At 37.6% G+C, this 13,025-nt stretch overlaps 2 protein-coding genes across 2 annotated transcripts in view; one reads left to right on the forward strand and one right to left on the reverse strand.

Moving 5' to 3' along the window:
- Nucleotides 1-1,806: 1,806 nt before the first annotated feature.
- On the reverse strand, nucleotides 1,807-5,101 carry LOC141435361 (protein KRI1 homolog). The gene is made up of 3 exons (XM_074098072.1): nucleotides 3,573-5,101; nucleotides 3,027-3,196; nucleotides 1,807-2,772 (listed from the first exon to the last, which is right to left on the reverse strand). The coding sequence occupies exons 1-3, from the start codon at nucleotides 5,013-5,015 to the stop codon at nucleotides 1,881-1,883; spliced, it is 2,505 nt and encodes an 834-aa protein (XP_073954173.1). The 5' UTR covers nucleotides 5,016-5,101; the 3' UTR covers nucleotides 1,807-1,880.
- A 170-nt stretch (nucleotides 5,102-5,271) lies between these two features.
- Nucleotides 5,272-13,025, forward strand: part of Cpsf73 (cleavage and polyadenylation specificity factor 73) — a 31,510-nt gene continuing 23,756 nt past the window's right edge. The window contains exons 1-8 of the mRNA XM_074098073.1: nucleotides 5,272-5,514; nucleotides 5,721-5,784; nucleotides 6,809-6,906; nucleotides 8,684-8,812; nucleotides 9,246-9,423; nucleotides 10,349-10,438; nucleotides 11,530-11,680; nucleotides 12,757-12,932. Of these exons, the coding sequence (XP_073954174.1) occupies nucleotides 5,441-5,514; nucleotides 5,721-5,784; nucleotides 6,809-6,906; nucleotides 8,684-8,812; nucleotides 9,246-9,423; nucleotides 10,349-10,438; nucleotides 11,530-11,680; nucleotides 12,757-12,932 (960 nt within the window). The 5' untranslated portion in view covers nucleotides 5,272-5,440. The remainder of the gene's footprint in view (nucleotides 5,515-5,720; nucleotides 5,785-6,808; nucleotides 6,907-8,683; nucleotides 8,813-9,245; nucleotides 9,424-10,348; nucleotides 10,439-11,529; nucleotides 11,681-12,756; nucleotides 12,933-13,025) is intronic.

Below are 13,025 nucleotides of genomic sequence, written 5' to 3' on the forward strand. Positions count from 1 at the left end.
TAGATTACATCACGCTATCGTTTGACTAACTTGGAATCTATAACTAATTTGAAGCAATAATCCTACTTCCTACTTATCCTTACTATTATAAACGGGAAAGTGAGTTTGTTTGTTTGTTTGTTTGTTTGTGTTTGTTTGTTTGTTTGTTTGTTACGCTTTCACGCCGTAACTACTGCACCGATTCCTATGAAACTTTGCATACGTCATATTAGAGGTCCAGAATAAATAATAGGATATTTTTTATCCCGAAAAAAATTGCCATTCCCAAGGGATGACCAAAAGTTTGTTTTTGTATTCTAACCGCGGAGCTGACTGAGCTGACTTAATAATGTGTTAAAAAGCATGCTTGCTTGCTTGCTGCACCATTTCTTGCATAATCACATGCTTGCTTACACGATTGCTTCCACGCTTGCTTGCATGATTTAATGCATGCTTGCTTGCATGCTTGCTTGCATGCTTGAATGCAGGCTTGAATGCATGCTTACTACTAGAACTATTTCTTGCAAAATTTCATGCTTGCTTGCATGCTTGAATGCATGCTCGAATGCATGCTTGCTTGCACTATTCCTTGCATAATTACATGCTTGCTTACATGCTCACTTACATGCTCTTTTGAATGCCTTCTTGCATGCCTGCTTGCATATTTGTTTGCCTGCTTGCATGTTTGTTTTCTTGCATGCTTGCATGCTTGCTTGCATGCTTGCTTGCAGCAGAGCTTGCAACATTCCTTGCATAATTACATGCTTACTTACATGCTCACTTTCATGCTTGATTGCATGCTTGCTTGCATGCTTGCTTGCATGCTTACTTGCATGCTTGCTTGCATGTTTGCTTGCATGCTTGCTTGCATGATTTCTTGCATGCTTGCTTGCATGCTTGAATGCATGTTTGCTTGCATGCTCGAATGCATGCTTACTACTAGCACTATTTCTTGCAAAATTACATGCTTGCTTGCATGCTTGAATGCAGCTTTGAATGCATGCTTGCTTGCATGCTTGCTTGCATGCTTGCTTGCTTGCATGCTTGCTTGCATGCTTGCTTGCATGCATGCTTGCTTGCATGCTTGCTTGCATGCTTGCTTGCATGCTTGAATGCATGTTTGCTTGCATGCTCGAATGCATGCTTACTACTAGCACTATTTCTTGCAAAATTACATGCTTGCTTGCATGCTCGAATTCATGCTTGCTTGCACTATTCCTTGCATAATATAATTACATGCTTCCTTACATGCTTGCTTGCATGCTGACTTGCATGCTTACTTGCACGCTTGCTTGCATGCTTTAATGCATGTTTGCTTGCATGCTCGAATGCTTGCTTGCTTGCACTATTCCTTACATACTTGTGCGCTTGCATGCTCGAATGCATGCTTGCTTGCACTATTCCTTGCATATTACATGCTTCCTTACACTTGCATGCTTGCTTGCATGCTAGAATGCAACTTTGAATGCATGTTTGCTTGTATGCTCGAATGCATGATTGCTTGCACTATTCCTTGCATAATTACATGCTTGCTTGCATGCTTGCTTGCATGCTTGCTTGCATGCTTGCTTGCATGCTTGCTTACATGCTCACTTGCATGCTTGCTGGCTTGCTTGCTTGATTGCTTGCTTCTTTGAAATGTTAATGGTTAACGCGAGCGAAGCCGCGGGTAAAAGCTAGTGTGAAATAAAGTTATGCTAATTTCAATTAGCAACATTAATTTTATGTGAATAAATATAGACCCAAGACGACAATCTCAGGTGAGAATGGTCACTTTAGTTCTACTGAACTTGCCAAATTAATTATGGAGCTAAAGTAAAATCATAATAAATATAAACATATTTATTGAGGAAACTATTTATGTATTTACAAAGAATAAAGTTAAACATTTCCTATTTCTCTTAAAACTTTTTGTATTTCATAAAACCTTTATACCTCTTAGGGTTAAGACCATATGCCTTCAATCTCTCATCTGATAAATTGCTGTATGGGTTATCTGGTATTTTACTATTATTTTGTTTATTCTTATTCTTATTGAAGTCCCTTTTGTCTGAATTTTTATCTATATTTGCATTAGCATTTGATTTATTTTTCTTTTTCTTCTTCTTGGGAGTTGCTTGATTACCATTTATATTTTCTTGAAGTTTTCTTTTACGGTTCTGCTTTTGTGTGTCATGTTCAACATTATTTTTATTCTTAGTTTTGGCTTTTACAACTTCAGTACTATGTTTAATATTTTTTGATGTTTCTTGTGTTGAAGCTTGGAATTCACTATTATCTTGCTGCTTTTTAACCTTTCTCTTTTTTTTATTGACAGAACATTCATTTTCTGTAGTTCCTTCATTTCTATTTTTATTAACTGTAGGTAAAATATCTTCTGCATTATGTGCAGATTTACTTTCATTCTTCTTACTCTTATTTATTTGCTCATCAGGGGTTTTATTCTGTTCACTTGCATTGTTAGAAATAAAAGAATCTTCTAGACTGTCTTCATTTTCTGCCTTTTTACCTTTTTTCTTCTTTTTCTTAGTAATTTGTCCATTTGTAGTAATATCATTATGCTCACTATAATTATTAGTATCAAGATCCTGTTCTTGATATTCTTCAGCAGTTTTATGTTTTTTCTTCTTTTTAGGTTTTTCTTCATTTGTTACATTTCTATCACCAGCTTCTTCAAGATTAGACTGATTTTCTTCTGACTTATGATTATTTTCACCACTATCTTTGTTTTTGTTCTTTTTCTTCTTCTTCTTTTTAGCTGCTGTTTCAATTGGAACTACTATTTCTGGCTCTCTGAAATAAAACAAGACAAAACATTCTAAAACACACAAACTATAAATCTCTACTATTAATTGCAAAAATCCCGTAAATATCTGCTTTAGGTTCAACAGTGACAAGTTTCAGTGATTATAATTTCTTTAGTTAGACCAATTATTTTGCAACCAAATAAACTGCTATTTTGAATTTCACAAATTTTCTCTCTTGATAGCTCAAGCCGCATGCTGAGCCATACTATTGCAGAAATTTAAACTAAGATGAAGCCTTACTCTGGTAGATCCTTAAATAAGCTGGGCAGAACTTTCTTTTTCAGCCTAACATCTGATGCTTTCTGTTTATACATCTTGACTTCCCCTTTCTCCACATTTTCAGGCCGATATTTCACTACCTTCTTCAGAGGCACCCATTGTGTTAACTCCTTGTCATCAGCTAAAAGAATCTGTAAAAACCTTGTTGTTATTGAATTGGTAGAGCTTTTGCTATACCTTCTTCTTTTATCTAGTTGATTCATGAATTTATTGTATTCTTATATACTACTAATAAAATAAAGACCCAAATTTAGTGTATGGATTGTGTGTGTAGGGTATAATCTCATGAACTACTACATATTTCAGTAATTGTTTCTCCATTAAAAAACTTTGTTATCTAAGATGAACATGGGCTTTTTTATCCTGGAAAAGTGTTAAGTTTCTATGGAACAAATACAAAGTTTCGGGCAACAACAAGGTACAATACAAAAGTTTCAATTTAGTTTTTAACATACAAAGCAAATCAGCTGACATCTTATTTTTAAAAACAATTATGGTCATACAAACCTCTTCAACAGTCAACCCATAGTCATTTGGCACAACCTCTCTGTACTTAAATCTTGTAGGTAAATCACCTCCTATAACATCTTCGCAGTCCATCTTGTAATATTCATCCATATACTCTGCATAGGTCATCTCTGTTACATTTGGTATAAATTTAGGTTTCTCTGTAGCCAGCAGTTCAGCCAATTTAGATTTCTTTTTACGATTCCTTCTTTTCTTAGTCATATTCTTTTGTAATTCCTCAAGTAGATTTAGCTTGGCTTGTTTAGGATCATAGTCTGCATCCATATTAAATTCCTCATCTTCACAATGTGGTTCTTCTTTCTCTACATCTGGCTCATATTTCTCCCAATTCTCTATTTCCAATTCTTCATCAAGGTCTGGGAATACAGGTTTTTCATTGTCAATTCCACCATAATATTCTTCATCAAATATTTCCTTCATGCGTCTATCATGTTCATTGGGATCAAAATCACTTTCCATGTCTTCTTCCCTGAAGGCTAAATCTTCATTTCCAGTCACTTCTTTTATCTTTGCCAATTTTTCTTGAATTTCTTTTAGCTTCAAAGATTTCATTCTGGCAATTTCATCCATTTTTTTCTTCTTTTCCTCCTCTTTACGGTCTCTAATTTCAGCTCGCTTTCTGGCTCTTCTGTCATCTTTAGGCCTGATAGAATTCATAGTCCTGGGAAATCTTTTAAGGTATTCCTCATCTGGTTCTTCAAATCTGAAATTGTATGCTCTTTCAAATTTGCCCTGCTCCTCAACAATAGCTTCATCAGCCTCCAAATCTTCATCATCTCTTATTTTATCACCCGCTTCTCCAGCATCACCCTCTTCCAAGTATTTTTTATTAAGAATGTAGTCTCTCAGAAATGCTTCACCTTCATTTAACTTTGGATCAGACCACAGAGCTTTCAATGGAGCTAAATCTTTAGCTACAGGGTTATTAATATCCTCTGTCTTACCTGTTAAGAAATCTTTAAGTTTTTCCAAAGCACTCTCTTGTTTGCTTGTTTTCTCAGTTGGTTTGACTTCAGCAGCCTTTTCCACTTTAAATATGTTACCGTCATCTTCATCATCCTCGTCGCTATCAGCAAAACTCAAAGTATTTGCTTCTGTTTTGTCTTTCACTTCTTTTTTCTCAGTTTCGAAACACTTGAAATTAGGATCGTAGATTCTCGGGTCCTTTGTTTTTAACAAAGCAATGGTCTTCAAGAACTGTGTTTCTGTTTCTTCGGAGACTTCTGGTGGCACGTCACTTTCGTCTTCGCTGTCGGAGGTCAACGAGGCATCTGAATTCAGTGCTTTCGAACCATATTTCTGTTCCAGCTTGTGCAGCTCTTCCTTTTGACGCCACGTGTCGTATCTCTTAGCGTATTCATTTTCTGTCTTAAGTGAGACTTCCTCTTCTGATTCCTCATCAAATAACGCTTTTTTTGGCATATTTAAAGCAAAGTATCATACAATTCAAGGAAATACATAACCAAAAACTCGTAAGACGATAGTGCGTGCGAGTAAGACACGTAAATGTCAAATTGACGTTTTTTTTTTTTTACCAATTTTTCCCAGTAGGGTTAGTTAGGCAAAGGAAATACACGTTCGAATACATACAGCAATGACGTTTTCATTCAATTGGAGTAAACGAGCACATATTAAAAACGCTTTCTCTGTAGTTTTCTATTGTTGACGTAAACTTTTTTTACTGGCAACTACAACAAAACATAACCTCAATCCGTGAATGTACTGTTAATGTTATGGGGCAGGCCGGTGAATTAACACTGTTTTCTTAGATTTTCTGTAAATTATTTAACTTACTGTCGCATACATGTGTACTCATTTCTATTCAGAATATTAAAGAATATAAAAACATGACAACTAACCCAAGAAAAGGCACCGATCCGGTTCCTTTGGAGGAAAGCGATCAGCTCACAATTCGTCCATTGTAAATAATATTGATTTTGTTTTGTAAATAATGTTAACCCGATTCTGTTGGAAAATAGACTTAAATTATTTATTTTGTTTAAGTCTACTCTGTTAACTTCACTGTAAAAGTCAGCATCACACCGAAACGGAGCAATTAATACTGTGGAAATGTTTTTTAAAAATGTAAGCTGTTTTGTAGCTTATGTAAATTAACTTGTTTTTCAGAGGAGCAGGTCAAGAAGTGGGCAGATCATGCATCATGCTGGAATTCAAAGGAAAGAAAATTATGGTATGTTTTTCGTAATTTGATTTTTTTTATTGGTTTTTAAATACTTATTCCTAAATTATCAAATTATTAACATTATCTGATAAGGTTATGTTCTATCGTATTCTGAAAAATACTACAGTATCTAACTCCTCGTATGCTTAAGGATCCAAGTCAAATTTAGGCTATCTTTTTGTATTTTCTTTTAATCAGCAGAATTTGTGCTATTAAAAAAGATGAGACTATTCAGTACTTTTTGAGTTCCCCATTGTAGGGGTAATCCTCATCTCATGTTGATTATTTTGATGGGAATTAGTTTGAGCTAATGAATAATTTGTCAGCACACATTATGTAATAATACTACACTAGAAACAAAGAGATAAAGTTGTTTAGTGCCACTCGCTGAAAAAATTAGTCTATATGGTAAAGTCATAGGTTTCCTCTCCCCAACTTTGATGCACTTCTTCTTTCTCATTTTTTGTTTGATTGATAAAAGAAAAGAAATGTGTTCAGTATTTTCTGCTAATCTAACTGACAGATTAAGGAGTTGTAGGGCTACTACGAAATGAGAAAATGGTAGTTCATATCATCCCGTCCCTTTCGCTCTTGTATGAGCATCAGCGGGACGGTATGATACGAACTTCGATTTTCGCATTTCATAGTAGCCCTACTGTTTCACCATCCATTGATTAATTTATTTGACAGATAAATGTGATGCCGTCTCCGTCTATTCGAACAAAACAAACAGAGATGGCATCACATTTATCCATCAAATAAATTTAACCCTTTGACCGCCACGGTCGGCAAAACGCGACAGCTCAAAATCGTGCCATAGGCGCCATGTCGGCATTACGTGGCGCCTATGGAGCAATTTTCCGAATTTTTTTTTTGTTGTCTGAGGCCAACCATGGCGTTCAAGAGGTTAATCAATGAATGGTGAAACAGGAGGTAAATAATTTTTTTTTTTAACCCAGGTATCTACCCAATTCGGTCTTTAAATTTAAAAGTAAATGATTATTAATGAATTCTGTATTGTTTTGTTTGCTAGTTGGACTGCGGGATCCACCCTGGATTGTCCGGCATGGATGCTCTTCCATTTGTGGATCTGATTGAGGCAGATGAAGTAGATCTCCTGCTCATTTCACAGTAAGTAATTTTTTCTATTATTTTTATACTTAAATAATAAAAGATTGTTTTGTTTATGTTATGACTTACAAACAACATCTGTAAACTAACTAAATTAAAAAAGAACTCAAAACTGGGAGCTGGTCTGCCTGGTAGATTAAACGTAGAGGCTAGTGGTCGCGTTGCGTGCGCAGAGCGCGCGTTCAAACAAAAGGCGATCGAATTGCCGGCCAGCGGCCTGCAAGGTTGTATGAAATCTCTTTGCAGGCCGCTAGAGCACCGCGCGCACGCAGCTGAGACAACGACAAAATTTCATGTCTTGTTTGAGAAAAAGTATTATATTACAAATTTAAACTGTTACTTTAATTGTTTGGTCTGTGGTTTGGTTTGTCAATTTTCTTGAATATTTTTTTTCATTACTTGTAATGTATGCTCGCTCGAGCAACAATTTTTTTTATTTCTTTATAAGTGGAAACTGTTTTGGCTTATGTATCAGCTAAGTTATAATTATATTCAACTGTGTCATATATGATGTTTGTTTCTAAAATAAATAAATAAATCAGTAGCTTTCATTTTGATACCCATATTGTTACAATTTTTTTTTTTATTATTACTCCTCAATATTTTTTTTCGCAGACGCCATATTGAAATGTTATACCCTAGCTCACTCCAACAGGGGTCCATATTGACTCTCATAAAATTCTTATTCCTATTTTTTATTTTACTACCCCTTTGTGTTCATAATAATCACTTCATTTTTTTTTCCTCATACTTTTTTTGTTCATAATTTTTTATTACTAACATCTGAACTCATAACAGACAGTGTTCATATTTTTTTTACTCATAATGTGATTACTAAGAACACATCTCAACACATAATGATGTTTTACAGAAATTTTCCTTCATCATAACAGACGAATATCATAATTTTCTTATTAATAATGGCATTAATAAGAAAACATTTGAACTCATAATATTTTTTTTCATAACGGTAACTACCTATTCAAAATAAGATTTACTTATATCGTTAATTATTTATATTATTATTAGTATTAGTTGAAAAATATGTTTGGTCCTGGCGCTTCGCCGGCCGCTCCCGCGGCACGCTCCGCTTCGCTCGCTCGGCTCGCGCGCTGTAAGGTCACAGTTCTACCTAACACTCCTCCTCGGTTCGCTCGTCGTCGTACCTAACGGAGTCCTTCTTTAAATACATCATTTCGCACCATCGAAAATTTTCCAAGTCCCTGCGCGTCAATAATGCGGATAAATAACACTTATGATTAAGAAATATATGAAAACAAATATTAGTATTAACAAAGTTATGAATATTGGCGTTATGAATTAGAATTATTAGGAGTTTAAATCGTTAGTATAAGAAAATATATGAAAACCAATATTAGTATGAACAAGGTGTATGATTAGTGATATTATGAATTCCGATGATTATGTGAGTTTCGATCGTTAGTATTAAAAAAAATATGAAGAGTGATTGTTATGATGTAAAATGGTATTTATTTATTTATTTTCGGAGAACCAACAGCTTTAATTTACAGAGTAAACTTATTTTATAGTATCAATAAAGCCAATTATAGGATCTCACAAGTAGACACAAATTTAAAAACAAGTAAAACTTACCTACAAAATGTTTCTTTATGAGAAACATTTTCGGACTTTTGATAATAGGACTTAAAATTTTATGTGAAAAAATGCACTAAATATAGATAGCATACCGACCACAACTGTATGTCTATGTGCGCTTGTTTCGAGTGATTGTCACTATCTGATGTAATTGTTCCAGTTTCCACCTGGACCACAGCGGCGCCCTGCCCTGGTTCTTGACCAAGACCTCCTTCAAAGGGAGGGTGTTCATGACACATGCTACCAAAGCCATCTACAGGTGGCTTGTCTCCGATTACATTAAAGTTAGGTGAGTCTACTGTTATTAGCGGCTTTGTAGTTGCTACAAAGTTACACAATATTTACTACTTTGACATATTTGTATTAATGAACTAAAACAATAACTTTGCTCACCTGCAACCTAAAAAAGAAGTTTAGTTTTCAAAGTTATTTTATTCATTGATATGGACCTCCGCAAAGTAACGCCTGATTCAATAAAGTATTTGTAGCAGTTTCTATAGCTGTCTGGAGAGATTGCTTTTAAGCAACAAGTCCGCTTATTGCCCGCCCAAGGTTTTGTATTTTTTGTTTGTTATTTTTTGTAAACTCGATGGTGGTACAAACGAAACAGATATAATTTTGTTTTGATGTCCATTGATCATCAAATGGAATATATTATAAAGTGAAAAGACTTATTGTGTGTGTACTTAATGGATAAAACATAAGACATGTTGGTATTCCAGCAACATATCAACGGAGCAGATGCTGTACACCGAATCGGACCTGGAGAACTCTATGGACCGCATTGAGACAGTGAACTTCCACGAGGAGCGCGACGTGCGGGGCGTGCGCTTCTGGGCGTACAATGCGGGGCACGTGCTGGGCGCCGCCATGTTCATGATAGAGATAGCCGGGGTCAAGGTATGCCATCATTAACATCATGATCATTTTCTTTAGGTAACCCTTAATGCCACTTTAGCCAGCTAATCCGCTTGGCTATATCTTTTTACATGTGATTAACCCCTATCTATCCTGATGAAAAATGCAGATGCGGTCAAAGGCGTATAGCACTGGTCATAACATTCGCCTGCTGACAGATTTTCTCTTGTGGTAAACAAGGATGTTTTTATGGTCTTGTGTTGGTGAGCCTCGTTCTTCTACGTATCTCCTCATTCCTGATTGTTTCCTGTAGAGAAACGCCGTGCATAGACCTCTACATAAGTCGCTGAGCAACTCTGAGCCTGTTTATAAAGCCTATAGTGACGTACCATTTCTCGAATCCATATGTTATCACTGTCAACACACACTAGTTAAAGACTTTCGTCTTAAGGCATTGATAAATTTTTGACATATTCCTACATACATGGGTAGGTTATATAACAGGTGGCCAACCGGTTGACGGACTATTAGTCCAGTCGATCGTGGCAAGGCAAAAAATATAAATACGTAGAAGACTACGCAAGGTAATCCCCAAAGAAGTATGTAATTGGTAGCTCGCACAGGGTTTCGTCAGTAAACAGTAGATTTTGGGTCTAATCAAGTCGGCCACCCCTGCTATATAGCATGGGGAACAGATAGCCGTTGGAGTCGAGTTCTTGAATGGAGACTGTGTATCGGCAAGCGCAGCGTAGGACGTCCACCAACGAGATGGATGAATGACTTGGTTAAAGTCGCGGATTCATCCTCCGATGCAGGCCACTTCCAACCGAAGCAACTGCAGATCTATGTCTAGACTCTGGCCAGTGTTAGCTGTCCACGTATTTTTAGGCGAATAGACTTTATGCCAAGATTGATTTAACGTTAGTGAATTCTTTTAGACATTTATAGACATTTTCCTTAATTTCAGGTGCTTTACACGGGTGATTTCTCAAGACAGGAAGACAGGCATTTGATGGCGGCTGAAATCCCGACGGTTCATCCGGACGTGCTCATAACAGTAAGTGTCTTTTATTACACTACACGCACATATGTAATACTGTCATAACTTAATTTTTGGGGCTGTTGTATACTGTGTTATATATATTTATATATACACAGTATACACTATAGCTTAGCCGCAGTTTCGCAGCGTAAACCATTGAATCCGGCAGTCATATTGAAATTCCGGGATCAGGTGATATATGTAGTGGGTATACCTTCAAGCGCAAGCTGAAGGATTACTTATTGACGCTCAAAAAATCCTTTCCCTAGCACTATGACATGCCATCTAGTTACATTGATATGAAACCCTTATTATATGCTGCAATTTATTTATTCCTTGGTTTCGTATTATATATTTCTTTCTTAATTTTATTTACGTATGTATAGGTAAGTAGTTTATTTAGTATAATTTGTGTATCTTTCCGTGAGTCACAAGACGGTTCTCGCAGAAAATCAGCGCTGCAGGCGTCTAACGCACCAGCATAATGCTGAGTCAGCGACAAAATTGCTTATAATGTACCTACTATTTTCATGTGCTGTATTTTTTTGTTTTCTTGTGTATAATTGTGTTATTTTTTTTCTATATGTGTCTCTGTTAGTGAATAAATGTCTTCTTTCTTTCTTTCTTTCTATGTAGGTCAGGGTTTCTCAAACTTATGGCTCCACGTACCCCTGTTAAAGTTTCTAGACGACAGCGAACCCCCCCCCCAAAAAAAAGTGGTTGTTGCGGAAATTAAGTTTATTTTTATTCCAATCATCATGATAATATAATGTATATTATTTATTTCAATAAAAGGTAACAAATATAGGTAAGAATCATGTTGCCAACGAAAATAAAAACTGAAACAAACAACAACAAATAACAAACAAATAAGTAACAAATTTGGAGTTGAAATAAAAAATACAAAAAGACTCCAAAAACCAATCTTAATCATCTTGCCAGTCTTGCAGTCACCATCACGTAAACCTTGTCGCGAACCCCCTACCGTCGAATAGCGAATCCCTAGGGGTTCGCGTACCCCACTTTGAGTAACCCGGTCAATCACGGTCTGTTAGACAGTCAGCAGTAACTACCCAATGGGCAACTGAACAACACTTTGTCCGCAGGAATCCACATACGGCACTCACATACATGAGAAACGCGAGGAGCGCGAGAGTCGCTTCACTGGTCTGGTCAGCGACATAGTGACGCGCGGCGGCCGCTGCCTCGTGCCCGTGTTCGCGCTTGGCCGGGCACAGGAACTGCTGCTTATACTGGGTCAGTATTATCATCACCATCATCAGGCGAAAGATGTCCGCTGCTGAACAAAGGCCTCCCTCTTAGAACGCCACTAGCAACGACAATTCGCCATTTTCAGGTACCGGTTGGCGGTAACTCTCACGACGTCATCCGTACATCTAGTGGAAGGCCTACCAACGCTTCGTCTTCCAGCTCGTCGTCACTCGAGGACTTTTTCCCCCCAACGGTTATCTGTTCTTCGAGCGACGTGGCTCGCCCTTTGCCTCTTCAACTTGCCTGTTCTTCGAGCTATGTCGATGACTTTAGCTCTTCGGCAAATTCCGTATTCCGGATTCTATCTCGTAAAGAAACTGAGGATTCTCCATAGCTCGGGCCAGTATAGACCCTGACAAAAACGCGATAGGCGTGTTCGCGCTTGGCAGGGCTCTGGAACTGCTGCTTATACTGGGTCAGTATCATCAGCCGGGAGACGTGCACTGCTGAACAAAGCCCTCCCCCTTGGAACACCACAGTGAAAGACAACTTGCCACCTACATTCATCAGTTGATAACCTTCTCAAAGTCAAAATATCTTTATTTTGATTATCATATTCATTACGGTGGTGCTCATTTCCGTTGACCCACTTGCTCGTTTGCTTCACTCTCATAATCATTAACATTATCCCAGGCTATATACGTCTCACAGCTGGACAGGCCTCCTGTCAGAATGAGAGGGTTTGGGCCGTAGTTCCCACGCGGGTCCAGTGTAGATTGGGAACTTCACACTCACCATTGAATTGCTTCGCAGGTTCGTGCAAGTTTCCTCACGATGTTTCCTTCACCGTAAAGCTCGTGGTAAATTTCGAATGTAATTTCGCACGTGAATCTGGAAGAACTAAAGATGTCGAGCTAAACTCGATTTAAGACGTGAGTTATCCGGGTCATTATATTTAATATGAGTGAGTCTCACGGTAGTTTCATGTTCCTACGATCCTCTGCTTGAGAGGCCATAGGTCAAACCACTAGGCCACCACGCCTTTCATAGATACAAAAAAAGTCTTCTTTTCTCGGTGCATTCGTGGTCACGCCTGTTCAATGTAGTATATCTCCCCCCAGATGAGTTCTGGGCGCTCCACCCGGAGCTGCAAGACGTGCCGATATACTACGCGTCGTCGCTCGCCAAGAAGTGCATGGCGGTCTACCAGACGTATGTGAACGCGATGAACGACCGCATCCGCCGGCAGATCGCCGTCAACAACCCCTTCGTCTTTCGGCACATCTCTAACCTCAAGGTCAGTCTGCGTGAACATTTTCGTTATAGACCAAGAGTCGCCGACAGCCAGACCTTCTTTATTTTATAAAAGCTGTTTTTTTTTAATAAATGT

Source organism: Choristoneura fumiferana, chromosome 14, assembly GCF_025370935.1.
Source record: "Choristoneura fumiferana chromosome 14, NRCan_CFum_1, whole genome shotgun sequence".
Lineage (NCBI taxonomy): Eukaryota > Metazoa > Arthropoda > Insecta > Lepidoptera > Tortricidae > Choristoneura > Choristoneura fumiferana.